General features: G+C 41.5%; 1 protein-coding gene across 7 annotated transcripts in view; it reads left to right on the top strand.

The window, feature by feature from the left end:
- TSPAN4 (tetraspanin 4) overlaps nt 1-27,967 on the top strand; it is a 415,376-nt gene that overhangs the window by 169,466 nt on the left and 217,943 nt on the right. Inside the window, exon 1 of one of the 7 annotated variants that reach the window (XM_038139110.1) lies at nt 19,933-20,718. The exons of the other annotated variants lie outside the window; for them this stretch is intronic. Coding sequence (XP_037995038.1) covers nt 20,652-20,718 — 67 coding nt within the window. The 5' untranslated portion in view covers nt 19,933-20,651. Of the gene's footprint in view, nt 1-19,932; nt 20,719-27,967 lie in introns of those variants that run through there. 7 annotated transcript variants of the gene reach the window in all.

The following is a 27,967-nucleotide window of genomic DNA, read 5'->3' as shown; positions in this document are numbered from 1 at the left end:
AGCACTTTTGAAAGTTGAACTCTGCAAAGTGTTTGAACTGTTCTGGAAGAATGGAGAGATCTATTACTGCTGTACTTGTTTCTGAAAATTGTACATTTAAGGCACTTCTGTAAAAGGCAAGGGGAAAGTTGTATCCTGTTAGAATTGCAGGAGCAGGTTTAAGACCAGGGGGAAAACTTGCTTTGAGGTAGTGAGGAGTAGTGATAAGATCTGCCAAGCTGGGAAATAGATGAGGTTTCCTTATTCCTTTGCCTGAAATAAATGTTTGGATTTATTATCATTTTATTGATTAAGCTGAAAGATTGGAGACTTCTCTTTTGTAATTTCAACTCAAACTATGCCATGCAGCCTCTGCATAGAAAGTAGAATAACAGAAAAGAGATTTTTAAATAATTTCCAGATAGCTCTATATTCACACTAAAACCAGAAAGAAAGGAAATTCTATCGTTTCACAGTAGCATCAAGCAATGAAAACCAATCAATATGAACCAGGCTTATGGTATTAAAACCCATCAGCTCATAGTTGGAAGTAAAACAGGTGCAACATTCACTGTAAGGAAAGCAGATGGAAAAAAAAGAGCAGATTAATGGGAATATTTTAAATACGTGTATGTGTGTCCATGATCCTTTATCGCAAGAGAGACTCCATTAAATTAAGCTTAATTTGTTCATCAAAGTCCAGTTATATGTGTTACACAGTGGGAATGTATGCTAGATTGACCCTGGCCAGCAACTGAACACCCCCTGGCCAGTTGCTCACTGCCTGCAGCCCCTCTCCAGTGGGATTGGGGATTGAATTGGGAGAGCAAAAGTGAGAAAAGATAATTTTGAGTGAAGCAAAGCTTTGTGTGCAAGCAGAGAAACCAGGAGCTCCTTCCCATCAGCAGGCAGAGGTTTAGTCCCTCCCTGTAGGCAGGCAAAATGCTTACTTGGGAAGGCAAATGTTATAACAGCAAACAACCCTCCATCTTTCTCCTTTCCCTGAGCTTTTACTGCTGACCACAACACCGTGGGCTGTGGGATATCCCTTTGGTCACTCGGGGTCATCTGTCCTGGCTGTGTCCCCTCCTGACCTCCTCTTGCCCAGCGCTCAGGGTAAGCACTGCTATTGAAGAGTGATTTTGCCTGGTTTTTCTCCAGTGTGGTTGCTGCTGGAATTACTGTGCCTAGTGGCAACTAGAAGAAGGTGCTGCTGGTGACTGCAGTTGCTGGAAGTTTCTGCAGCACCTTGGCATTTTTCACTTGGCCATTTTGTCTGAATTCACCATTTTCTTGAATCAACTGCATTCCATAATAAGTCCATCAAGGCATGTATCTCTCTGGTCACAAGTTGGAGTTGTATTGCCATTTTCCACTGCTGGAGAGGCTTGATTTTTGTTACTGATTTATTTTTACTGTCTGAAGTTCTGGCGTTTTGTTAGAACTCAGTTCCCAGGGTGTACTTTGCTCATATGGGATGGCATCTTCATCCCTTCAGCTATGGCCAAGGCCCTTCTGACTTTAGTTGAACCCGTTTCAATTGCACCTAAGGGCTCTAAATCCTCAGCTTCTTTGTTGCCTACATTTGGACATGATGAATTATACATGCATGGGAATCTAATGTTTTGGAATAGCTTAATTTTTGGAGTTGAAAAGTTGCCTTGTCTTTCCACTGGTGATTGCTGCTTAAACCAGAGCTGGATACTCGGTGGGCTGGGTAATTTTGTTTCCAATGCACAGGCTGTGATTTCAGTCAAAGTGCATGAATTTGGGCTTTTGAATCAGTTTTGCAGATGTGCAGGAGGCAGCTCTGTGAGTTACATGTTGACATTGCATTTAAATGAGGCACTTGCTAATTTTTCCCAACCCTAGTGGTTGCTTCGGTTCTAAGTCTTTGTATTTTTTCCTTTGAAATTGGCGCCTGTTATATTTCTCTGTTTTAACTTGGGTGGACATCTATGTCTACCTTTAGTTTATTTCTTCCTGAAAATTCTTTTTTTAGAATGATAAAAGCGTACAATAAAGAGTGATTATTTGTAACTGGTACAGAGTATCTCTGAGACTACCACAAATATGGAGCTCTTGAGAGTTGAGAACTATTTTATACCATAAACCTACTAGTATCTTATGCCTGCCCACTCTTTTAATGGAGGCAAACTGTTTTTAAAGTTTTAGAGATGTGTTTCAAGTTGCTATTTCAGTCTACATTTTCATATTTTCCTTTGCCTGAAGCAGCTGATATCCCCTGAATCCTGAAGAGGCTATTTGTGTGTGAAGAAGCATTATGGCTCTGCCTGTGTAAACAGAATTCGAGTTGCTTCTGAATGCCCAAGCAGTGCCAGAGTTAGGTAAATAAACTAAGTACATTAATTGCTCCTGCATCCCTTGAGTGCTTCCACTTTGTAGGCTTTACAGTAATGTTAATGTATTGTAATCCATTATTATTTGCAAAATTAAAATTTTCTTTCTTTGCCTGCATCTGCCACTGTTAATTCAGAAGCTCTAATAAATGCATTAAAAGAGGGAAGTAATAAGCAAAAGAAAGCCCCTCTGGGAATGTATAATTTTACTCTTTATGCTGTGTTGGAAGAAAATAAGCAGTGTAAACATGCAAAGTTAGCACGCTGCTAAAGTGAGACTACAAAGGAAAGTTGTAAAACCCTTCTGTGGCTGTTGCACTTGTTATAAAAACATGATGAGACTCAGAGCAGTGATGTGCTGAAAGCAGGTGTCAGGCTTGCATTGAAGGATGGGCCTGTGGAGACAGAAGCTGTGAGCAGTGTCACGCATTGGGATGGGAAGCTACCCATTGGGGCACACTGGATATGTCATTTTTATCAGGGAAAACAATGAACCTTCAGAAAGATGAGATTCATGAAGGAAAGAGGGGAAATCACAGAAGGACCTGTATGTGGACACAGCATATCAGTAAAAATAAAGGTGGCTGAATGGGGAGATGAAGCTTGTCAGAGTGAACTGTTTTGATTTGAAAACAATTGCCTTACTGCCTTTTGGGAGCTTGCTGATACTAAAAATGCATTTCTCCTATTAATTTGAAGTGCCAGAGGGCAGCAGGAGATGTCAGATACGGATGTTTTGTTCAGCCATTGTATGTCTTCAAGGTGAGCATGAGATAGCCATGACAAACTGAGCAGCTGGGATAAATCAGAGATTCACAGAGATTCAGGCAGACTAAAGGAAGAAATTAGGATTGGAGCAAGATGGTGGAAAAGAGGAAAATAAAGTGAACAGGGAGCGGATGTTTTGGGAAGCCCTTGAATTGAAAGGGTTTTTGCAAGGCTGGGTTCAGGCAGAAATAGGAAAAGCTGAGCAGCATGGAGAATAAACATTTGTGTGTGGCAGAAGAAGCAAATGTGCTTAATTCCTTTTGGTAGCGTTGTACTGTATCCTGCAGGGGCTTCCATGGAGCTTCGGGGGAGATGCTGGGTTCAGCACCTCACTGCAGGTGACTCACCTGGAGGCTGTGACCTCCTCCTCAGCCTGGCTTGCAGCAGCCAGGCCTCACAGGGATTCTGCTGTCCCCTCTGCCTTGGGAGCAGCTGCAGGAGCACTTGCAGGCTGCAGTGCCAGAGCACAGGCTCTCTAGGGCAGCTAAAAGCAGCCCTGGGGATAGGAAGTGAGCCTTTCCCAGTGGGTAGGATGTGACAAATGTCCTGTTGTTTCAATGAGATAATCTTCTCCCATTAGTCTAATCACTGTAATTAGTCAAGCTGTCCTCCCTGGTGATGTCCCCTGGGATGTGTGTTTCAGAATTTTCCTCCTGGTAGCGCCTGGAGGGTGCTGGATTTGGGAGTAAAGAAGAGCAGCACTGTTATTATCCAACCCAAGAAGAGAAATCTGAGCAAAAGGGGCAATTTCTGAGTATGACTTTGAATAATCACAATAGAAGGATGTGGTGTGATGATTTTTGGTGAAGTGTGGGTGAAAATTAGGAAAGGAATAAGCTCATTGTGCTGAATGGGATGTATGTATTTGTACAGGGGCAAGGAAGCCTCTGTTGGGATATTTGGCTCGTGGTTTCTGCCCTAAGCACACATTCTGGTGGAAGACTGTCAGTCTACAGCTGGTAGGGTACTTCCAATCCAGAAACAGGCATGTTCAGTAATATAGTTTTTATGCAGGCATAAAGCAATTGCAGTAAAATAAAGGAGGTTCTTTGATTTCATGAGGCTTAAAAATGTGTATGGTCCACAAGGCCGCACAAATCCCTCTTGATTTTCTAATGTGCAGCAGCACTGGGATTTGGAGAATAAATGGAGCTAATCATTTCTAGGAGCTGGTCTGATCCATTGCTTGAGAAGCTGAGAGCTTGGGCTTGTTCCCCTGAGTCATTTGTAACTCCTTTCTTCTGTCTTAAAATGTTAATATGCGGAGCTGTGGAGCTTCATGGCTTTTGTAAAGCTTTGTGAATTGCTGCAGTGAAAGATTGTCCTCCATGAAGTATACAGTGTTATTCCTAGACTCCTGTGGGGTGGAGTACCCTCTTTTTGTGTGTATTTTTGTGTGGACTGAAGGGCTGAATAGCAATCGTTGAAGCTTTGAATATTTGCAATGAATTATGGAAGAATAGATAACTTTCCATTAATGCAGGTAAGAAACAGATATGCATATAAGTGAACATAAATGTGTATTTGCCAGGCTTTCAGGGAACATAAAAATAGCTATTAAAGTAGAACAAAACAGCTTTAACATTAAGTAGAGCTTCTGTGTAGGAATAGGATAAATATCAAACTGTAAGTAACTGCAAAGCCCCCCCAAAAAGCGGGGCTATAGAAATACACACGTGCCTTTCCACTCATATCCAGTGTTCATTAAAAAGCATCAAATGCTGTGAATCTGCTATCAGCAACATCTGGTTCCTGAGTTCTGTTTAGGAGATGCTGATCTACATGTAGTTATATTATTGCCTCACATTCAGAAACAACACATTTTGGCTCCTTTGCAGAGTGTACCAGCAATGCTTCTTGTTCCAGAGAGGTACCTCATCCTTCTGTAGCTTCTCTGCCCCTCCCACTGGCTTGTGCATAATGATACAAAATGTTTCTTCCAAGTTCAACAACTGCGCTGGTTTATGTGCAGACTGGAAATTTTAGTAGGCAGAGGAAGTGCTTTTAAACTGAAGGTCTGATTTTTAAAAGCAGCTGCAAAAATGTCTCCCAATGATTTCTTAGTTTAGCCAGGAAAAAAGAAATATATTCTCATCCTTTTAGTGTGTTATAAAAGTTTATACTAACATAATTCTAATGCAATCAGTAACAATGCAGAGCTGTAAAATAAGTGTAACATGATGGAAACAAGCATAATGATCCTACTTATCAACCCAGAGCTAAACTTTGAGTGTGACCATGAAGTTTGGTGGCTTTGGTCCATCAATAACACTATTTTGTATTTAAAACTTTTAACATTAGAGTGCCATAAAATCAGTGTGGCTCCTTTGCATATCGTTAGCATTGTAGAGATCTACTGCTGGTGTCTGGCTGATGGATTAGACACTTTCAGATCATCATTACATCTCTGCCGTTGCTGGTGCTGTCTGTATCTGTAAGAGTAATTCTGGCAATAAGCATTAAGTGATATCATCACTCTTCCAGATAGTCTCTGGAGAAGCCATGCAGTGATCTCATGTCTTAGGAGTCCTTTAATCCCAGATGCATCTTTTAATGTCCTGATTTACATGTGTTTCTGCAATAGTGTGAGGAATCACATTCTACACCGAAGCTTAATGTTTTTTTTTTCCCTTGGGCTGTCAATTTTTCAAATTAAGCAGAAGTCCATACTTTTCAAGAAAAACTGTATTTTTTAGATTGAAGTCTGTGTAACCACATGCATATCATACGCAAGTATGTTAGAATTAGATGTTGTAATTTTGCTGGTTTTCTTATACCCATGTCCCAGTTCTAAACAAACCTTAGATGAGATTATGTCAGGAAGGTTTCTTGGATTGAGTTTTGTTGTGATTTGTTTGCTTACTTGTTTATTAGAACTTTTCTATGCTAGTAGCAGCCTTAATTCAGTTACATTTCAATTGCCAGAAATGCTTTTGCTGGAATAATTGACTTTTTTCAACTCAGCACACTAATATAAATTATACCAACAAAGGACAATGTCATTGCTATAGGCTGTGCCTATGATAGCATTAACTGCTTCAGTTGTGCCAAGATGGGTTGTACTTGCATAATGATACTGGCAAACCATTTCTGAAGAAGACCTTGCCTGAGGCACATGCTTAACTTTACATAATGCAAATAATTTCACTGATTTCTGAAATTATTTATAAGACAAAATCTTGGCCCTCTCATTCCACAGACTTCAGTGGAGCTAAAAGCCACCCACAGGGCATAAAACATTTTCCAGCTCTGGACTAGAGCTGATAGAATCCCTGGGGCTGCAACAGAATTGATCTTTTGATATTGAAGAAGAGGTGAGACTTGTGGGTAAACCGTGGAAAACTTAAGAACTGTAGACGTAACTTATTATTCATGTGAAAGAGAGATGGGAATCGGCAGAGGGCTTGCATAAAAGTAATAACATTGCCAAAGGGATGGTCTAGGAAAATGGCCTTTAAAAAGCAGTATTTTGGATAAATAACTGTGGAACAAGATTGAATCTGTCAAGAGAGTTTTATCTCTGCAGATGACAGGATGCTGTGGATGGCCTATTAGCGACACTATGAGGAAACCATCTGCCAGGCTAAGGTAGAGCTTAGATACAAGATTCAAGAATCAAGAGCAAGCTCCAAGATTAAGATGATATTCAAGTTATGGGCTGATTCAATAGGAAGATTGTTATTGTTCAGAAGTCATAAAGAAAGAAGATAATGGGCAGAAGAGTCTTTGGAAGAAAATGAAGATGTCTGCTTTAGTAATGATGAGTTTGTGGTAATTGCTAAACACACACATAAAAATATGAGAAAAGAAGCTGAGATTTCCATTTGAACAGACGGTGTGGTTTTTGGAAGTCATCAGGCAAGCTGAAATTGTGTTTGCAAATGAGAAGAAATGTGGAAGGGAAAGAGAAGGAACAGAAAGGACAGAGGCTAGTGAAACTACAAAAGGAAACTGAGGTGTGAAGCATGAGGAAAGTCCAGCAGAGGACACACTGAGGTAGCACTCAGGGAACCAGGAGGAGGATGCAGAGAATGCTATCTCTGAAGATGTGGAAAGAAACAGCAAAACAGCAGGAACATGAGCAAAACTACTGAAGTGTACCAGACTAAGAGGCTGTGGAGTTACTGCTGAAAGTATTTCCCATTGACCGTAAGAGCATAAACCACACGTTTATAGACTGGCTTTTTTGGATAGGTATTCTGAATTATTATAGTGGTCATCTCAGAGTGGCTGATGTGTTTTGGTGTGGTTTTTCAAGATGGGAGGGACCAAAGCAGATTTGAACTTTATTTGTATTGTGAAGAGAAGGTTGCATGGGATATCTGAGATCTAGGAGATCACCTTCATAAACAGAATTGGTTACAACAGGAGACCTTTTATGTGCAATCATCAATGAATCATTCCTTGAACAAGAAAATGAATGACCTGAACTGTGACTGAGACAGTCACATTGGACCAGTCATGTAACTCTGTGGTCTACAATGTACATTTAATGAAAATTTATCCCTTTAAGTTTGACTGCTTTTTATGATCTGTTTAATTCAGTGTATGTCCAACTCTTGGGTGCTTTGAAAGTTGTTTATTCTGCCATTTGGAAGGCATGATGGACATGTGCATGAAACCCTGAGGGCTAAAGCAGGGTGAGAGCAGTGTATTCCTGATGTCATGCATCAAATATTGCAATATGGGACAGACTGAGCTGCTGCAAATGCCTCATGAAGCTCTTAACCATCCAGGAATTATTCCGTGCTTTTCTGGTATGAGGCATGTGTTCGTGCCCAGCTGAGAATGCTTGTCCTGTGCCCCTGGAGACACAGGGCCCTGGTTTTCCTCAGCCAGTCTTGCACTCCCTTCTGCAGTATCACAGGTACAAGTTAGTTCACTTATTTTGCTGCTATGGTCCTTTTTAAAGTATGTTTTGAATAGATTTAACTAAAATTTTCATCACCTCTTAATACAGTCAGCTGTGTTCAGATGGACCAACTGAGGCATTGCTTTGATGCAGACAGGGACAGAGGCTTGTTGGATGATGGCATAATGTGAGTGGATTCAGCTCATTAGCACCCGTGTTTCTGTTCCTTTTTACTTTGTCCAAGTGAATGCTGTAATGGGCTGTCCCTGAGGACAAGTAGATAGCAAGTGTTTCCTGTCCATAAACACCTCTGGAAATGCAGTGACAGCCTTCAGCTCTTGCTGAGCTGCTCAGCACCTGTGAGCAGGAGTGGGACTTTGGCTTGTGCTTCGAGTGCAGTGTGCTCTGGGTAGCAGAAACCCTTATCTTGCACTTCCATATTGCTGCATGGAACAAAGGCCAGTGTAAAAACAAACCCACCCCATCCCTCCATGGGTGTTTTTGTTTTGCTTCTCTCTTCATGAGCACTAATTTGCAGTGAGACAACCCAAGGCTGACAAAAGAGAGCTTTGTTGCTTTCTGCTAGCTTAAAGAGTGACTAGGAGAGACTTCTTGACACACTTACCATCACTGTCCAGACATTTTTTAAGTTTTGTCTTCTCTGGCTGCAGAGTTTGTGAGGTGCAAATCACCTCTCCTGAAGATGCCCTAAGGTTTCCATAGGATGAAATTACTCACTGCAGGTTGGACTAAGACTCCTGATTTACAAAAGTGTCACTGTATGCAGGTGGCTTCATACAACTTTGAATCCTAAAAGCTGTGGCAAATAGCAGTATGGGCAAAGAGGCCAGCCTGAGCTCTCCCCTGCCTTGTACTGGGGTTTGCTGCCCTCCCTGTTGTGTCAGTGGGACTGTAAGTGGGGCTGCACCATGAAACTTGATGGAGAGTCAGAAACATGGCAGAAAGTGAAAGTATCTTTTGATCTTTAAGTGACCCAGTTCATCATGTGGTCCCACAAAATATTCATATGTGTGTAGTTAAGGTGCTAAATTGCAGTGCAGGGAAGTTAATGAAAGGAGCAGGGGCTTAGGGTGCCCTTACACACAGCAGAACAACTGGCACATCAATTTCCTACAGTGCTGTGTAATTCCTCTAGGGGGTTTCTGCCAGCATCCAAAACCTTGTAAGCCACCTAATTCAGGAGTCAGTTTATTACAAGTACAGAGGGATGCATTTAAAATCTAATCCCTGTACCTCTCTTGTACTGTGACTTGAAACCCAAACTATTTTTGTAACGTTGTGAAGTGTGAGTACCAGTAAATGAGATCTTTGAAAAAATCCCAACCACCCCACAGAATCCCTTGGGACCAAACTTCTCTATATGTGGGTAAAGCTGCAGAAGTTGACAATGTCTGTATAAATTCATGGAGGGAATTGCTTTGGAGAAAGTATTTTTTCCTTTATGAGGTGAAATCAGTCCCCCAGAAACCATGCATTTGGTGTGGTTGTGACTTCTCCTTATTCTGAATGCTGACAGTCTCTTGGGACTGAAGTGTACTGTTTGTTCACCCATTTAGTATCAAGATGTGCATCACATTGATGGTTTTCAGAATGAGGGGAAAGAAGGGGAAGGCAAAGAAAATGTTTTCCTTGTAGGTGTCCCTGTGGAAAAAAGCCATTATGTCTTTGTTCTTCCCTCATACTTTCCTCAGGCATCTTGTTTACACAGCATTTCTCAAAACATTTCTAGGTCAAATCAATCTCTTTTGTACCAGCTTTGACCTCACTCTGATTTGTTTATGTCACCAGCTGTTCTCCAGATAAGTGATACAAAAGGGGTAAGGAAAGGAGAGAAAGGGCAAAGGGAGGGAGCAACAACTTTTCTGTCTTCTCCTGCCTCTGTGAAATATATATCCAGCAAATAACCTGAAGGATTGTTTTTACTTCTGCCATTAACTAAGCTGCTACCAGAGATGAGGTTAGCTGACATAGTCACTTGTGACCACAACTAGCAGTATTTATCTCCTTCCCATTGTAGGGACTGAAAGGTCCATAGCTGTGCAGGGTCCTGAAGATGCTCTCTGTGAGGCACAGCCAGGATATTGTTGCCGCTGGAAAGCCATGGGATTATCTTGATGCTCTTCAAATGTTCCTCCTTAAATGTTCCTCACATGACGTTGTCATCAGACACATTATGCTTCCAGTTAAAGGAACGTGTTTGGAGTGCATGGTCTCTCTTCCACATTTCAGAACCAGGTTCTTCTTCAGTCTTGTATCCCTGGGGAATGTATCTTGAAAGATTCAGTTTCATCCTACAGAAGTTTCATGCAAATTTGGTAGGGTTAGTAACAATGACAATTCTTAAGATTAGTGCCAGCCACTTAAGATGGTTATCTTAGTAAATAAGGAGAGTGAGCATCACTAGACATCCACAAAAGCCCAGGCGCCTTCAGAAAGTGTTAGTTACTCTTTGTGGGTAGTGAAACTGACCTCCAGAGAACAATATGCTGCCAGAGAATTTCTGGTATCTGAGATATCCTACCCAATCACAAAGTTTAAGAAGAAGAAGTAGGATTATCCCAATTTTACAGATTAGATTGGAAGCAGAGTAAGTGTTAGTTAAATGTGTCAGAGCCAGGGTTTGAATCATAATCATCTGAATCTCAGACTGGTGCTTTAGTCTGTAAAAAGGACTGATGTTCTGGAGAGGAAAAGCTTGCAGCAGTCAAAGTTGCAGCTTTGGGGAAGTGACTGGCCAGAAAAGTGAGTGTTAGCCAAATGATTTTCATTTTTGTGTTTGTGTGAGAGAAGCTGTGCATGCTAATTTGGTAAAAATTCTACTTCATAATTTAATTAAAACTTGTTGTTATCTCAAAACTTTGCAGCACTCCCACATTTCTCCTGACAGCTTGGGCTGTGTGGCACAGACAAGCTAAGATAGTTTAAATGTCAAAATATGCTTTACATTCTTGTGTGTGTATATATATCAGTGCATTATTGAGTAACATAAAACTATGCAGTGTGACAGAATACGTTTCTCTAATTGTCATCATTCTTCAAATGAATTTGTGGCTGTCAAGAGAAATTTGCACTTCTGGAAGCATGGGGAACTTTGGACTCATCTATGCTGAAAACAAGGCCAGGCCTTGCCCCGTGTAGCTCTTTCTTGAACATTGCTGGAGGTGGCTGAGCTGATTTGAATACATTTGGTTTTGAATGCTTTCCCTTGCTTTGCTAATTACATACCAGGCTGTATTTCATGCAGAACTCTGACCATTTTTCTCTATTTATCTATGATTTTTACTGTTTGTGGGAATAAAGAAGTGGGAAGCTTGTATTCTGAGGGAGCTGGTGGTTCTTGTGTTCCTGCTGGATGGCCCCTGCTGCTGTGATGTTGGTGGAGCAAGAAGCTGGTGCACCCCCCATGAGTTAAAGAAGGTTTGAGTTCTCTTTTTGGAAGTGGATGTCAAGTTAGCAGTAGGTGGAATGGGGAATCTGTTTGCTAAGTTTTGCTTAAGCTGGAGAACCTGGACCAGCTTAGCAGAAGTTAAAGAAGCACTGCTTTCTCCTGGAGCATTATTGCAGGTGGACAAGGGGCTGACATGACCCAGCAATGGGCACTTGCAGCCCAAAAAGCCAACAGTGTTCTGGATTGCATCAAAAGCAGTGTGGCCAGCAGATCCAGGGAGGATCTGCTGCCCCTCTGCTCTGCTCTGCTCTTCTGAGAGCCCATGTGGAGCACTGCATCCAGCTCTGGGGTCCAGCACGGGAGGGACGTGGGCCTGTTGGACGCCAGTCCAGATGGGGCCACCAAGATGATTAGAGGGAGGGAGCACCTCTCAAACAAGGAAAGGCTGAGAGAATTGGGATTGTTCAGCCTGGAAAAGAGAAGGCTTTGGGGCGGACCTAGTTGTGGCCTTACAGGACCTGAAGGGAGCCCACAGGAAAGATGTAGAGGGACTATTTACAAAAGGATGTAGTGATAGGACAAGGGGAAATGGCTTCAAACTAAGAGAGAGTGGGTTTACATTAGATAGGAGGAAGTTCTTTGCTTTGAGTGAGGGTGGTGAGGCACTGGAACAGGTTGCCCAGAGAAGCTGTGGATGCCCCATCCCTGTCATTGTTCAAGGCCAGATTAGATGAAGCTCTGAGCAATCTGGTCTAGTAAAAGATGTCCCTACCTGTACAGGGGGCTGCAAGTAGGTGATCTTTAAAGTCTCTTCCAATCCAAACCATTCTATGGATCTATGTTGATTGCATTATATGTGTGTTAGGCAGGCTGAAGTGGTGTATGCACATCATCCATGAATAGTAATAGTAATTAGAGGTTGCTACAAGGAGCCGCTGAAGAGCATGAGAAAGGGAATGAAGTAATTAAGAGAGGCAGATTGAAACAAAGATGACTCATCTAATACCTTAGCCATAAATGTCACCAATAATTTCTAGCTAGGCAGAAATCAACAACTGCTGTTCCAGTTGGCTTTCTTATTTCCTCTAAAAATATTTAATTTTGAGTTTTGTTTACTGTGCAGGAGCAGTCTTTTGTGTGCTGCATAGATCTAAAGCCATATATTGTCACTTAAGGGGCCAGTATCCCCATCAGAGATACTGGAGGTGCCAGCCCTGACACTCAAGTGTCTACTATAATTAACAAGCTCATACTCTGGAAGCCTTAAAACTTTGTGCTCTGGTTGCCAACTGGATCTCTGGGTTGAGAGACATGGTTCAAATGGCCAGTTGCATGTAGGAAATTAGAGACAGCAACAGGGACTTCAGCAGCACCTCAAGTTCCACACAGACTCCTGGTATTTTTTTTTTTTTTGTAGCAAATGTATCATATGAGTCAGGGATTGCTGTATTGTTTTCCCCAGGTTCCTTTACCTGGCTAGATACTCTGTTGCTTTGAGAGAAAATCTGGTATCAATGCCCCAGGCAGAATGCCTTCTCCTTGTCCTGCTCTTCTGGGCGCAGATGGATGCCCTCTGTACCCTTGCAGCAGCAGCAGCCAGACAAACTGGTACATCACAACATCACACCACTTTCCTTCTGCCTAAAACGAAGGAGAGACTACTTCTGATTAAAATTCAGCCAGAGGCTCCAATGCTGTAGCATTAATAGCGGTCCTGGCCTTGACAAAAATAGCTGTTAAATGGGGAGTAAAAAGCTTTCTATGTTTGCCAGAGTTATAATGAAAATGGTGGGGCTGTCATAAATACGATGTTCGTAGTTAAAATTATTATGGCTTAACAATTTTCCGATGCATTCCACTGGGTTATTTCCAGCGCATTCAGATCTTGGAGTTGTAAAGGCTTAATAGAAGATCTTGACAGTGAGTCTTGATCAGTGCCAGAGGAAAAAATAGGCAGTGTTTATGAAATACGCTCACATTCTTTACTCACCACCTTGATGTTGCTGCTGTGCTCATTTGTTGTCATCTTTATATGTGTCAAACTCTTTCAAGAAACACTTGAACCAGTTTATGGCTGTGGATTGCTAAATTCAGTTGCTGGTGTGGTGCACACTATATGTGCCTAACAATGCTCGTGGCCTTTAAATACACAGGTTGACTCCTCCTCATCCTTGGTGTTCCTCAGAAGTGGCTGGTGCTGGGCCAATCTACAATTCCTGAAGCCTGAGCATAATGGTGCATCATTTATGCAAGTTACTGTTTTCAGGAAAAACTAGTGTTTAGAAGGAACCAAGCATGCCTGGGTTAATGCTGAACTGTCAAGCATGGTCAGATGTTGCATTTTACAGATCTTTGTAGATGCCAAGGAACTCAGGGAAAATTCAAATACCAGCCCGTGTGATAATGGTAGAACAATAGTAGCTGAAAAAATGTACAAAATATTTTATTCCAAGCAGTAAAGTGACTAACGCTGTTCATTTATGATCCACACAATAGGGATGTGCATTTGCCTCTCTGTAGCTCCAGTTTCAGTTTGTAGCAGGATCTTGAACACTGGATGACTCCAGCTTTCATTACTTGTCAATTCTGTTTCTTGTTTCTCCAGAGCAGAGGCTGAACACTCCTATGTATTTTTTCACTGATTCCTAGGGGGCTTTGTAAGTGGAAGAAGGCCCATGTTTGGAAGTTCTTCTGCTGATGTGCGGGAATATTACTTTCTTCTCATTTTTGTGTATTCTGAAGTAAAGGGAAAAGAACGATTAATTTATCCTGAAGCCAAGAACTGCACAAACCCTAGCGTGGCATTATGATCTTTGTAACAGTAGAGAGCTTGTTGCTGAGTATGGCAGACACCCCAGAAATACTGGACTGCTAATATTTGATTGAGGTTGCTTGTTTATCTCATACTAAAGAGACCAACTAGGTCTAGAGGAGCATTCCCATTTGCAATTAGTCAGTGTACCAGGACATACCCTGCTCTTTATCTCTGGGTATCTCAGCTGACAAAAGAATGCAGCACAGCCATATCAGACAGCAATAGAGAGCTCCCTGAATTCTCACCTCTTGTTTTGCAGGGTTGTGTATGAGATGAGGCCACTCAGTTTCTTAGTTAAATATATCCTCCAGTGCCTTCCTGAATCCATAGCCTTCTGTGTAGATTACTTTTATGAAGAAATAATAATAATAATAGTCCTAATAAAATATTTTTTGCACTACTGTAAAAATAATGTATTTTTTGCAGAGAAGGTGTACGACTGCACAAGCAAAAGAAATTGGATGTATGTTTTATTGCTTGATAGTCAGTGGCTTTTCCAAAGCTTATAAGCAAGCTTGGTATATAATGCCTTTGGGATCCCTATGTAGGCAGCAGTGTTTGCTACTACCACCTTGGTCTTTGTATTTTGGTAGCACTGGTGGTCTAAAGATTTACAGGCAGGGCTGTTATGTTCTACCAATCAACAGATACACCTACAGAAACTCTCTGAGAACCAGTAAACTTGGGTGGGGGGGGGGGGGGGGAAGGGGAAAGCAGGGGAGAGTAATTATGATACGAGCACTTTGAGAAATGATGTCCTAATAACACTTTGGTGCAGTTGGTAAACAGTTGGGAGACAAGAGCGTGAACGTACATACATGTCAGAATAAACAGCATTTAAACTGCTGCTCTGCTGGTGGTTGCAGTGTGTGTCTAGGTGAGGCTGTCATGCCCTGTCACTCTGTGGGTTGTGGGCAGCATCAGGTATTCCTTTCAATACCTGCCTCTCCTACCAACTGCTCTTTTCCAGGCACCAGGTAGCAGCTGCCTGTTTGATCACCTGAGCTGTCTGCTACTGACTGTCTTGGATCCCACCTCTGGGTGATCAGACTTCTGCAGAGTCTGCTGGATGCTGGATATGCCTCTCAGATTTCTTTCTTGGGTAGTAAGGTTGCATTGTGTGCTGCTGAGGAACTGGCAGGATCCAGCCTATCCTCTTAGAGAGATGCCCTTTCCAGATTTGATCTATCACATAAAAGATAACCTGCTGTGATTAATCAAGGCTCAGCTGTCTCCTTTGATCAGAGCTTCAGTTATTGATCCTGTGTCTACACTGTACATAAATCATTCAGCTTTCACAGAAAAGAAAATCGTGCACCATTCTGGTGCCCTTTGCTCAGAATGGAGGGTGTTGGCTGTCCTGGTTTTTAGCAGCATAGCTGAGAACCCACCAAAAAGCAGCAGCTGTGAGCTAACACAGCAATAGCTGTCTTCAGTCTTCTAGCCTGCTCTGAAAAATACAGGGCTAACTGGATGCTGCTGTTCTTGCTGTGCTTGCTGGATATAGTTAGGACTCCCAGGTGTGTGGCAGCCTTAGGTAAATATGAAATATTCTGCTGGATTTACCTGGGGAACAGTTGAAGCATGGAAGTGCTGCACTGAATCAATGCTGATACTCAAAAATTTGTTGCTTTCTTAGTCTTCCTCTCTGGAAAACCTGAGTGCTGAAAAACATTTTTGCATAGCTATTACCATTTATAAAAGAAGACTTTATTGTAAGGAAGGCACCTGCTGTAAGTCACACAAGCTAGATAACATTTTAATATCCACTGTTCAAAATTGAATTACCTGAGGAAGAAGAGGGTTTTTAAAATTCATTTTCTGTTGAATGATGTGTGTGTTATTCCATTTAGAGAAGTTTGAAAGCTGAACATTTGTGTTACTGTCTTGTTATGATTATATTTGGTCCTGCATTTCCTCCAAATTTGTGTTCTAAGAAGCTAAGAAGAATTACGAATGTGGTAACACAGGAGATTATTACATTGTTCAGTAGGTGCTATGACATTTCTTACTTGTATATGAATTTTAACAGAGTTTGCTGACATTTTAGCTCCTGATCTGAGAATGTGAAATAAAAAGAGGTGATCAGAAAAGAAATGATAAAGATGAGGAAAAAAAAAAGGTGTGATCTAAGAAAGACTCCTCAAATTCTATCTCCAAGAATTTCTGAAAGAAACCCTTGATTTGATGCATTTCATATTATCTGACAAATAGCATATAAAGAAAAAAAAGCCAAAATTAAAGGTAAATACAGGGGAGGTGTGCTGCAGTACTGAATTTAAAAGGTTGGCAATTTCTGTTGTTGGTTTGACATTTGATCGTTGCAGGGGATTTGGTGTTTCTGTTGCAAGTAGAATTAAGCTTTCCTGTGAACAGCATATACAACACCAGGACATGCCCTCCAACTTCATTGATGGGCAGTGTTTTGTACCCAAAATGAGTGCCTTTGATATTACAAGCACCTACAGTTTCAATAGCTGTACCTCTTTTTGGCAGAACATTCAGATGCAGATTAAATAGCTGTGTTGTAGGGTCTTGAGTTCACACAGGAAGGCAGTTGTGAAGCAGAGCAACACTAGCACAGCATCCTTTTTCAGCAGTAGCTCAGAGCAAATGCTTAGGAAATAGAAGAAATAAGACATACAGGGGTAATTGAGTGTTCTGACTGCTTAGAAGCCAGCAAGCAAAATCATTACGTTAGTGCAAGCCTGAAGCAGAGCTCGGAGATACTGCTTTCAGTTCTCCTCTTTGGAACAGGATTAAGTATAAATATCACACTTTGAGCTTTTCCACATGAGCAAACTGGATTTGAATCAGTGCAGGTAGATCGGTTCAAGGCCTCTGCCTCCCAAGTGGGGCTGATTCTGTAGGCATCCCTGTGAGGTGGGTAAGACTTCTGTTCTAGGCATGATGCTGCAATGACATGAACACAAATTAAGCCTTCAGTTAGCAGCTGTCCTGTGCTGTGATTGCAAACCTGGCTCATGGTAGCTGCATGGGTGTTTGTCCTTCTCATGCCTCTGCATTTTGGATGAATAGCAATAATAACTATTTAGGATGACTGGCTCTTGAGGCTGCTGAAGAAGAGGAAAGAAATGTATGTTTTTGGGTGTCTTTTTGAGTTTGGTTTCTGTCTGCACGTGAGTGCAAAAGGTTTGTCAGGCACTTAGCTTTGTATCTAAACTAGAAATACATCTTCTCTTTAGGAAGCTCTCCCTTTCACCCCCTTCTCCTGCACTCACACCAGAGCAGTGCTGCAAAGTGGCAGCAGCAATTTCAGCTCTCAGGTCGTTCCTCTCACTTTCTGTTCAAGCAGGATCCACACAGCCTGGCTGTGCTTCTTGAAGAGTAACAGAAAGACCTGAAGATGCCTCTGAGTTTCTGCATCATAACTGCTACTTAAAATAATTTGATGTTCTCCCTGAAAATTGAAACTATAAAGTCGATGAATTGGTTTCAGATTCTTTTTTCTGTTGGTCTTCAGTTGCATGGACTGTTTAACACCAATGATGGATAGTTTCATTACAGTTCTTGTCCTGTAAGCATATAGGATCTTTATGAAAAAGTGATTTAGGATTTCTTCATGATGCCTGAAAATGTCATAAAAGATGCCTTGCATGGTGCTAATCCTCAAAAGTGAGATGAGTAGGATGTTTTTTTCTGGAAGAACAAAAACTTTAAAACCTGTTGGAATTTGGCACCCTAAATTGCTACTTTTTAAATCTATTTCCTCTCCATCCTCCTTTCTCATATATTAAAGCCTTTCTGGTAATTGTGATGGAGGCTGCTACAATACTTTTTCGTGATTTATTTTTTGATACTGAAAAATTGTTTCTGTGCTTCATGGAGGGTTTTTCCTTTTTCTATTTGACCATTGAATCCAAGCCAGGCATAAAATTGAGTACAGAAGGGAAAAGCTTGTCTTTCTAAGTGGCAAATATTTAAATAACTATTTTAAACTCTTCATTTAGAAACAAACTAGCAAATGTTGAGGCCCTCACAGATGGCATCATATTGCTGCTCCCTGTTTTAGGCGCTCCTCTGGCCATCCCTCCACACTGCCATATGAACTAGTGAGTTCAGCTGCGAGAATGGTGAATAATTTCCTGTCTGGTGTTAGCAGTCTCCAAAACAGCCAGATTAAAAATCCATGGAGGTTATCTTGACTCTTCACCCTCTGGTTTTCAAAAAGCTTGAAATTTGCTGAATAAGGTATTAAAAGCAGAAGCTATTATCAGACAGTCTTGGGTTTATATTAGTGTATGGTTTTTCCTTCCTTTTGAATTCTGTTTGGAATTTTGAAAGGAGAACTTTAAGTATTGTGCTGAAAAGGAATGGGTTTTATACCAGTCTTTTTCACTTTCTCTTATTTGTGAGAGCCAATAACTTGAGGCACTGTCCTTGAACTGGTAGTAATTTAACAGGTAGGAAATATGTACTTCCTAATTCCTAGGTGAAAAGTGATAAAAACTGTGAAGTTACTTGCACACAGGTTTTGTTAGCCAGACTTATTCTCTCCTGGCTTTTTGTAGCTGATAGAGTTTCTGGTGCTCACTGCAAATGAAAGGGACTTCGGGAGAGTCAGCTTATTGCAGAAATAGCAGAAGGCTGTTCTCTGAGAATAATCTCTCACAGAGACATTAATTCACAGCAACAGCATTTCTTCTGCTTTATTTCCCCCAGCGCTATGTTAAAGTGGCTCAGCCTTCTGGATGTTACAAGCTTGTATTGCTCCTTTAACCTTCTCTGAGCTTTAGGTCGTTGGTGTCAGATCTGGCCCACTTTAAGATATGTTTCATGTTCTTTTACACACTCTAATTGTAGCTTTCTTCTTCCCCAAGTGGTCTCCTTTATTTCTGTTTTCCTTGCACTCTCCACCTATGCTCTCTCAGTAGTCTCTCTGTAAGTATGAAACAGCAAAGGGGGGATTCCCAGTACCAAGGTCTTGCTTAGAACAGACAGATCCTTCAGAGCTGCAGAACCAGTCTGCGTGATGCCAGACACAGCCAGTTGTGAGTGATGTGAAATAATCCTGTCATTATTCCATTACTTTTTCCTAAGTAGAATATCTCCAGAATGCCAACTGCCCCAACTTTGGGTGTATCTGGTCAGGAAATTTGTCTTAAATTACACGCAGCATTAAGTGTACGTGTGTACTGTAGCTTCCATTGCAGCTGCCTTTTGAAGGGACCTTACAGAGAGGTTGCTGCCCCAAAACTCATTAGGAAGCTTGGTTATTTCATTTGCTGCTTGTTGGTCACCATAACTGTCTTCCTATGACCTTGGCAGTCTCGCTCTTTGCATAATTTTTTTTATATTGTCCTTGAAACTCCACATGGCAGTGACCATTTTCTGTGATGTGATGGTGTTGATTCTTATCTCAACCTTCATGTGATTCCACAGGTTAAGTACTAATAATTGACAGTTGTCAGTAGGTCTGTCAGTTTTGCCTTGTTCCTCTTGTGTTTCGACCACATATTTCTGAAAAATGCCTACAGTTATTTTTCATTGTCTAAAGCAAAATACGAGCAAGTTAAGTGAGTCTGCTGGTTCTCAGGTATTTGGACCTCTTAAATATGTCCAGCTAGGCACCTGTTCTCTGCTTAAGTGATTATTTAATGCGTTGATAATAGTTAATTATGTAAAAAACAATTAGCTTTTATTGTTATTTATGCCTCCAGTATTTTTTATTTCTGAGGTACACTTGTAGAATCCTGTAGGCTCAAGACAGCAGAGTTGAGAAGTTTCAGGTGGTCAGTATTCTCTATATAATCTTGAAAAGTTAGTTCAGGTGTCTGCCTTTGATTTATTGCTAATTTTTTAAGTAAGACAATTCCATATTTCTGAATGTTCTATATAAAAAGCCATTTTGGTCTGGTTTGTGATTTTTTTGAGATTGCCTGACCTTGTGATTTTTCTTAAAGCACATTGTGATTGTGTTCGACATGTAATGATTTTTATGTTCGTCTGCCGCCTGTCAGCTGAAGATCTGAGCACGTATTTGTTAAATGCAGGCTGGGGTTGGTGGTGTACAAGACAAACCATATAGACAGCCATTGCTCTGAGCTAATCTTATCTCCCAGAGCAAAGCATTTCTGAGGAATTTCTAATTTTGACAACTGGGATCAAATGTCTGACTTCTGAGGGCTGACAATAATGCCAGGGGCTGTACTGCTTTGTCCTGTTGGTAGCAACTGTGCAGTTAAAAACCCCACTAAATGCCAGGGAACCATGCATCTTAGCTGGTCAGGTTCAGGGTGGGTGTGTGTGCAGGGTAAGGCATCAGCTTCAGCAGTCTTTATGGGGCAGAAATGCTGTGGCTGCTCGGGGGTAAAAATAGTTCTGGGTTTTCAATGGCTGCATTCCATGGCTGGAGCCTGAAATCATGAATCAGGGCTCAGCTCTCGGTCTGTGCGAGACCAGCTGCGAGAGCGGTGCAGACACCCGGCAGGGGAGCAGCTGGCCGAGATGAGTCCGAGCCCAGCTCCACTGATACTCTGGGAAGGACCTGTGCTGCTTGTACACTCCCAGCAAGGTATTGTACATTCATATTTTTGATTTCCAGTAGGAGCGTAGTTACTTGAGTGTGAATAATTAAAGATCTACTGAGCCGTGCAAAATTTGCTGCTCAACCGAAGGCAACTTCTAAAAAGTGTCTGTTCTGTGTGAGTTCAGCTTCACAGAGACTTGTAGCTTCACACCTTACAAGCTTCCAGAGACCTAGGATGATATCTTGTGATTGGAAGGGCGTGCTGCTCATTCCCACCTGAACACTGTTTTTTGTGAGTGTTTGTCCTTGATTTTTCATGGCAGTTTTTGTTCAGAAATTTTCCAGCCTGGAAATTCCTGGGAATTGAAATCCCTAAATAGTAGTCCTTTGAAACCCTTCTGCGAGAGTGCTTTTTAAAACTGTATGTAAAACATGGCTGCTTAACTCATAGATCTCTTTAAAGCTTCATGAGATCTATGCAGGTTTAAATTGCATTTTGAAAGAATTCAAATGGTTGTTCTCAGCTGTTTAAAACATGGCATAATTTCATGAGAGGGAATTTTGCATTTAAAGTCAGGACTTTGTGTTGGAAGTGTCACTTGAAAACTACTAAACTTTTTGTGACCAACTTTAGCTTTGAACGGGGTAAACAAAACTCTGTTGTTTTGGGGTTTTTTTTGTCTCTGAGACTTTTCAAATATGTTTTGCTCCAGGCTATTGCTAGTAGGACCTTGAGAAAAAGATGTTCCTGCAGATTTTGGTGTACCCTGTGAGTTGAATAACTGTGTGATCCTCCTTCCAGAGCGAGTTGCTAGATTTCGTGCTGCTGGAAGTCGCCACGCCAGCCGTGTGTGCAGATTGTCTGTTCCATTAGTGCCCGGGGCAAAACGATGCAAATCCGCGCGTGGTAACCTCGCAGCTGGCCACAGAGCTCAAGTGCATTCATCTGGTCACTTTCTGGGCCCCGCGGTGCAGCCACACACACTAGTCTGACCCTCTGTGTATCTGCTCTTGCTACCCCTGCATGCCTGGAGCAGTGGCAGGCACCTGCCTTTTGCTCTGCTGGCACTTTCCATGTGACATGGGCACCTGGAGCTGTGCTGTGCCCCTGTTCTGGTGGGTGGGCTTCTGTTAGCTTAGCACAGAGCTGGGGGCTGGTGGTCCTGCTTTAGCAATCCAGCTGCCAAAGCTATTGGCCACTCATCTTCTTCATTTCTAGTGTGGTGGCACAGCTTATTTCCCCGAACATTGCCGTTATTCAGAGCAGAGGATACTGTTTTCTCATGCACTCCCACATTGTTAGGCTGATCTGTAACATAACCAAAGTGAATTTGGCAAGTCTCACTTGGAATAACAACTTCGGAAAGTGAGAAGCATATTGCTCTAAAATTGAGAGTAAAACTGAGTAAGTCAAAGTAGCTCCATGCTGTAAACTAAGTTAGTGAGGTGTTAGGTTCGGTTACAGGATGATTAGCAAACATAAGGAGTTTAAAAATCTATCTTCTTTTTATTTTCCTTGGCACATCTTAGTGTGGAAAGCACTGGGCTTGGGTGCAGGACCTAGATTCTGTTGCTGCAGACTTGCTGATGGAATTCAGTCACCTAATCTTGCTTTTCAGTTCCCAGTTTGTGTAATGAGGATGAATTTATAACAGAGGCATCATAGGAATAAAATCTATTTATCACAAATGTAAATGCTAATGCCATCTTTGCCCCTTCAGAGCTGCCCAAATGAGCGGCCAGTGCACCACTCTTGGGAGGCCCATTCCACTTCTGAAACAGTTTTGTGTTTTTGTCAAAAAAGCCCTTTTGAAGAGGGTGAATATGGACTGTGAATGGTTAAAAATATATTCCAAGAGTTGTATAAAGTCTGAGGGCAAGAGCAAATGCTTTAGTCCTGGCTACCCATGTTCTGTGTGCTGGCCTCACTGTAGGATCCCCTGTTGGGAGGTTCAGTAAGAGCTAGAAATAGGTTGCAGGGCCTAGGTTAGCCATCAGCATTGCACAAATAGAGGTGAATGGGTATTTTAAAGAAGTGACACGGCAAAACTGTTGGTATAATTGCACCAATAGCAGAGCTGCCTAAAATAACAAGAACATGAGAAAGTGTTTTCTAACTACAGCACTTTGTTTAATGCTATTTTTGCCTACTGTGGATAAAGCAATGAGAGGTATCTCAAATATTCAGTCAGTGGTCCCAGATATTATATGCTCTTTGTGTTAGGAATTACAACACTTCCAACTATTTGCCAGAGTTTTTTAGATAAGGTGAATAACTGAAGATTTGGATGTTTGCCCAAGCTGTCTGCATTTAATTATTCTGTGAAACCACATTAGAGATGAGCTGCACCTGTGATATTAAGAAGGACCTATTTTGAAGGTAGTTCAGACCTTGATTAATAGCTCAATTTAAAAAATACTCTTTTAGAATTTGAAAGGTTTTTCATCCTCATGTACTTTTTTACAGCTACTGTTCAGTCTTGATCTGATTTTTTGAGGGGACAGGAAAGACTGATGATACATTTGGTAGCCAAAATGATGTTGACAAACTGGAGACACAGCCTGAAATAAGTGGATAAATGCAATATATTTCACTTCAAAAATAATCAACTGCACAAATACAAGTAAGCCTATGAAGAGAAGATCTGGTGTTTATTGTGGTCCAAAGGGTGAAATTATGTCCCAAATGCTGTGTTGCTTCAAAAGGCAAAGCCATCGTGCAATGCAAAACCAAAATATACCACTTGTGAAATCTGTAAAATGATCTATCTCCTTTACACTAAGTATAGTCTCAGCCGGGTTATAGTTCAGATTTTGGGAGCTACAGTTGAAAGATGGGGATCAACTGGACAGTTTGATCTGAGTACAGTGGGAATGATCGAGGTCAAAATAAAATCTCAGGTGAAGATTTTGTGAATTGGAGTTCTTTGTTTAAAAAGAGATGGGTAAGGATATTTAACAACATTTTGCAAATGTGTAAATGGCTGCTGGAAAGAGGCAGGGAAAATAGCTCTTCTCTGTAGGTGTAGGGTAAGAAGTAACAGGCTTCAGCCAAAGAAGGTTTGTTAAAGGCTCAGGTGTTTGTCTGGGGTGATGTAGGCACGAGCTGTTCCGCTGTCATCCATGTGGTCTTTCCAAGTCTTTCCCAGTTCTATGATTCTATAATCCTGCATGATTACATGCTTTGAGTTGGAAACTAATGTCCTTAATCCTGTGCAGCAGACAGTGAGCTCACTGTCTCCCAGAGAACCTGTTCCTGCAACTGTGGCTGATGCTGTTGCAGATAGGAGTAGCTGGGCAGAGGGAAGGGTTGGGTGCACGTGTAGCCCTTTGGCAGTCACAGACAGCATGGAGATGTGAGTCAGGAATGTTTGGTTGCCTCAGTTTCTCGCAGTACAAAAGCTGTAGGACAACCACTTGGACTGCCAGGTGGTAAATGCAGAACAGGTAAGGACTTTTTCATACAGGGCTTGGTTAACCTGAGGAACTTACTGCTGTTGGATGTGTTGGGTTCCAAAAGCAATTAGACAATATTATGCCAACAGATCTGTCAAAAGCATTTAAACATAAATATACCAGTTCTAGCTTGAGAATTTCTCAAGACACATGTTGCTGGAGGCTGGATACCATGGAGGCTATTTCTAAGTTTGTGCCCTGCTCTTATATTCTTGGCACTTGCAAGTGGTGTCTGTCAGAGTTTGAAGGGAGACCTGGGTCCAAAATTTATTGAGGGAGGGTTTTCTCTTTCTCCAGTCTGTAGTGCACAGCCTGTGGTGGCCTGCCTCCACATGCCTGATGATCAGCACATTTAAAATAGCCTTTTGCATGTCAGGGTCTGAGAAGAGCCCTGACTGGGACGACTTCTGTTTCCATCTGAGAGTGATTCTGTCAGCACTCCCACTTCAGTCTGAGAAGGACAGTGGAGCAGCTGAGATGGAATGGGAAGAGGCAGCAAAAATTCATTCCCACTCACTGGGTATTCTCATGGCTTCGCTGGGAATTTCAGGACATTTGCTTCTTGGATTATTTCCAGCCAGAACTGTGCTGTGAAGTATCAAGTCTTTGCTTGTATGGATAACTTAGGAAGCCCCACCATGAGAGACATTTCTGAGTACAAAGCCTGGCATGGCTTACAGGAGGAACTGCAAGTAGTCATGAGGTATGTGAGCAAGGTCAGATAAAAACTACGTAAATGCTATGCGTCAATTTTTTTCACTCACAAAATTGCCCTGTCTTTAGCAGGTTGATTCTATGAATGATCCTTAAATAATTTCACACAATCACAGAATCATTAGGGTTTGAAGGGACCTCTGGAGATCATCCAGTCCAACCCCCCTGCCAAAGCAGTGCCCTCCAGAGCAGCTGACACAGGAACTTTCCAGATGGCTTTTGAATATCTCTGTAGAGGGAGGATGTACAACTGCCCTGGACAGCCTGTTCCACTGCTCTGCCACACTGAGTGTAAAGATGTTCTTCCTCATGTTGAGGTGAAACTTCTTGTGTTTTAGTTTATGGCCATTGCTGCTTATCCTGTTGCTGGGCAGCACCAAAAAGAGTCTGTTGGCACCAGCCTTTGAGATATTTATATGCATTAATGAGGTCTCCTCTCAATTTTCTTTTCTCTAAACAGGCCCAGCTCCCTCAGTGTTTTCTCACAAGAGAGATGTTTCAGACCTCCAATTTCTATAGCTATTGTGCTACCATTCTTGTTAGGGTTATGTGTAGTGAGGACATGGCTCTGTGGGATTGATATGCCAGGAGGTGGCATGCAAGCAGCAGGCTCTTGGTGCTTTCCTGCCTTTCCTCTGTCAATGCTAAAGCCACTGTGTTGACAGGAATAAACAATGAATTTACCTGTGGGGCAAACAATTCAAAGTGTTGACTGAAGAACATTGAGTAATATAACAGAGGCTGTCTGATAAAAGAATGCAAGGGCAGAAAAGGCCGTAATGAGAGCTAAGCCCTTCTGGTCATGTTCAGCTTGTTACAGAAGAGGGTCTGATGGGTCAACATGCTGGAGCATACTGCTAGAGAGAGTATTCCTGTGTGCAAATTAATAACAAAAAGGAAATCAGGCAGGATAATATCCACATAAATAGTTCTTAGACCATCAAAATCTGTCTTCTAGAGCAAAATACCTTGATGAGTGAGCAAAAAGGACTGGCGTTGAGATTTGGAAAGATTTGCTACCTTGCTCTTTTATTAGGAGACTAAAAATACCTTTACAGGTCTGGAGCGAGGCTATAGGAGGCAAGAGTCCTTGGAAGGCTGGCTGCATTGTAGGGCAGTTGTACTTGTTCTGGAGTAATAGATGGAAATCATTATTTCAAGTAGAAAAATTGTTTACTTGCCAAATCCTCAAAACATTTTTAAGGCTGAGGTATTGTCATGATCCTCTGCTCTGTTTTGCTAATGCCAAAGACAAAGCAAAAACATCCCAAGTATCTCTTGCAGATACCCGTAATCTACAGACCCTGAACAAAGATTCCTCAAATTAAGACTGAAGAAAGAAAGAAAGAAGGGCTTTAACATTTCTTCAGCAGATTTCATTGCAGCTGGGCCCCAAATAATTTTCTAAGTATTTTGAAATAAAAAGCTGTAACATTTTCAAAAGGGCTGTACTTTTTAGGCACGACAAAAATTACCAAAGCATTGACTCAACAAATCTGGATATTGTCTAATACTGCACAGAGCAGAAGGCTCTCATTTTGTGGTTGATTTCTTTCATACTGCAGAAATACATTTTATTATAAATTTTATCCTATTTAATATAAGCATGAATGTCCTTATGAGCCACATAGAAGTCCAGGCCTAGTGTACATCCTGCAGAAGATTTGGAAAGGAAAGCCCTTGAATGTGATCAAGTAGTGTTACTATAGCCAGAACTGATGAAGCCAGAAGAGAAATTTTTATCCTTTGCAGAACATAGAGCAGCCTGTGAACTAATTTAAATTAATACTTTTGGAATTAGTAACTGTAATAGATCTCATCACAGACTAATTGACTCAACACACCTGAACAGCACAACCTCCTGTGCCTGACCTGGCTCTCCTTGCTCTATTCCTGCCCTTAGCAATATATATCCATTTTGGACCATCTATACCAGAATGATGGAGCTGAAAATGCCAGATGTTGAAAAATCACTTTTTTGTTTTGGTAGCAGCTTTGTGCTTGTTTTGTGTATTCTGAACAGCCAAAAAAAATCAGATGAGGAACTGAATAACTGACCTTTTATGGTGTTCTCATGGGCCCACCTTAAAAAAAAAATCACCCTGATGGTTAACAGTAATAATAATGGTAATAATAATAGCATTTTTGTCCAGCTCATTTAGGCCTCTTTACAGTGCTTGTGGAAGTGACCAATATGCTCTCAAGGTTTGCATTTTAAATTGGGTGTTGGATCCATCTTATAATGGATATTCTAGGGTCTATTCTACTATAGTTATTTCTGAAGTCCAAAATGAAATGGGAGATTTTTTGGCTGGATCTCATACTTGGTGCACATTAATTCCTTCTGAATTCTCATCTGCTTTGCTGAAATGGAATCTCCTGAGTTTGCCTTGCTGATATTGAAGTAGTAACATGAATGTGTATGTGCTTCCCTTAGAAAAGGCTGGTAGCCACAGAGAAGAACTCAGCTGTAAGGATACTCAGGTTCTTACTATGAACTACATCACATTGTGTTTGCTGGGGTTTTTTTCCCCCTTGGAGCTGTATTTAATTATGTTTTAAATACACCAAATTTCCGCTCAAAATGAAGCACAGCTTCTCTCAGTGGAACATAAAGAAATTCTTCCTTATGTTTTTGTTTTACTGCTAGGATTTCTGCAAAGTTTGTTTGAAGTTGATTGTCCCCCAAAGCTATTACATTGATGCCTTTGCCAAAGTAAAATCATTGATCAGATGAGAGGAACGTATGATGAACAGTGAGATGATGAGAGGAACGTATGATGAACAGTGACGTATGTGCAGTGATATCATCTGCTTCATGGAGAAATGCCTTTTAGTTCATCCTGTACATCTGTATCCTTAGCAGCAGGTGCCACTGCCAGACAATTCTTCAAAGTTAATGTGATTGCTGGGAAATGCTAAAGCCTTTCTTTTTTTATTGCTGTGGGAGGTGATGTCAAGAGCTGTGTTCTCTGTGGGAGGGAGAAGAGGCTATGCTGACAAACAAGCTGGAAAGGTGGACTTCTCAACTCTATTTTTTGGCATATTTAGTGTAAGAAAACAGGAGTGTCCTGTGATGGGGAGTGAATGTGGGACACCTTGTCTCAGCAGGAGATGGGAGCAC

This window comes from Motacilla alba, chromosome 5, assembly GCF_015832195.1.
Source record: "Motacilla alba alba isolate MOTALB_02 chromosome 5, Motacilla_alba_V1.0_pri, whole genome shotgun sequence".
NCBI lineage: Eukaryota > Metazoa > Chordata > Aves > Passeriformes > Motacillidae > Motacilla > Motacilla alba.
The sequence above is the reverse complement of the archived record's forward strand: the minus strand, read 5'-3'. Positions and strand labels throughout refer to the sequence as shown.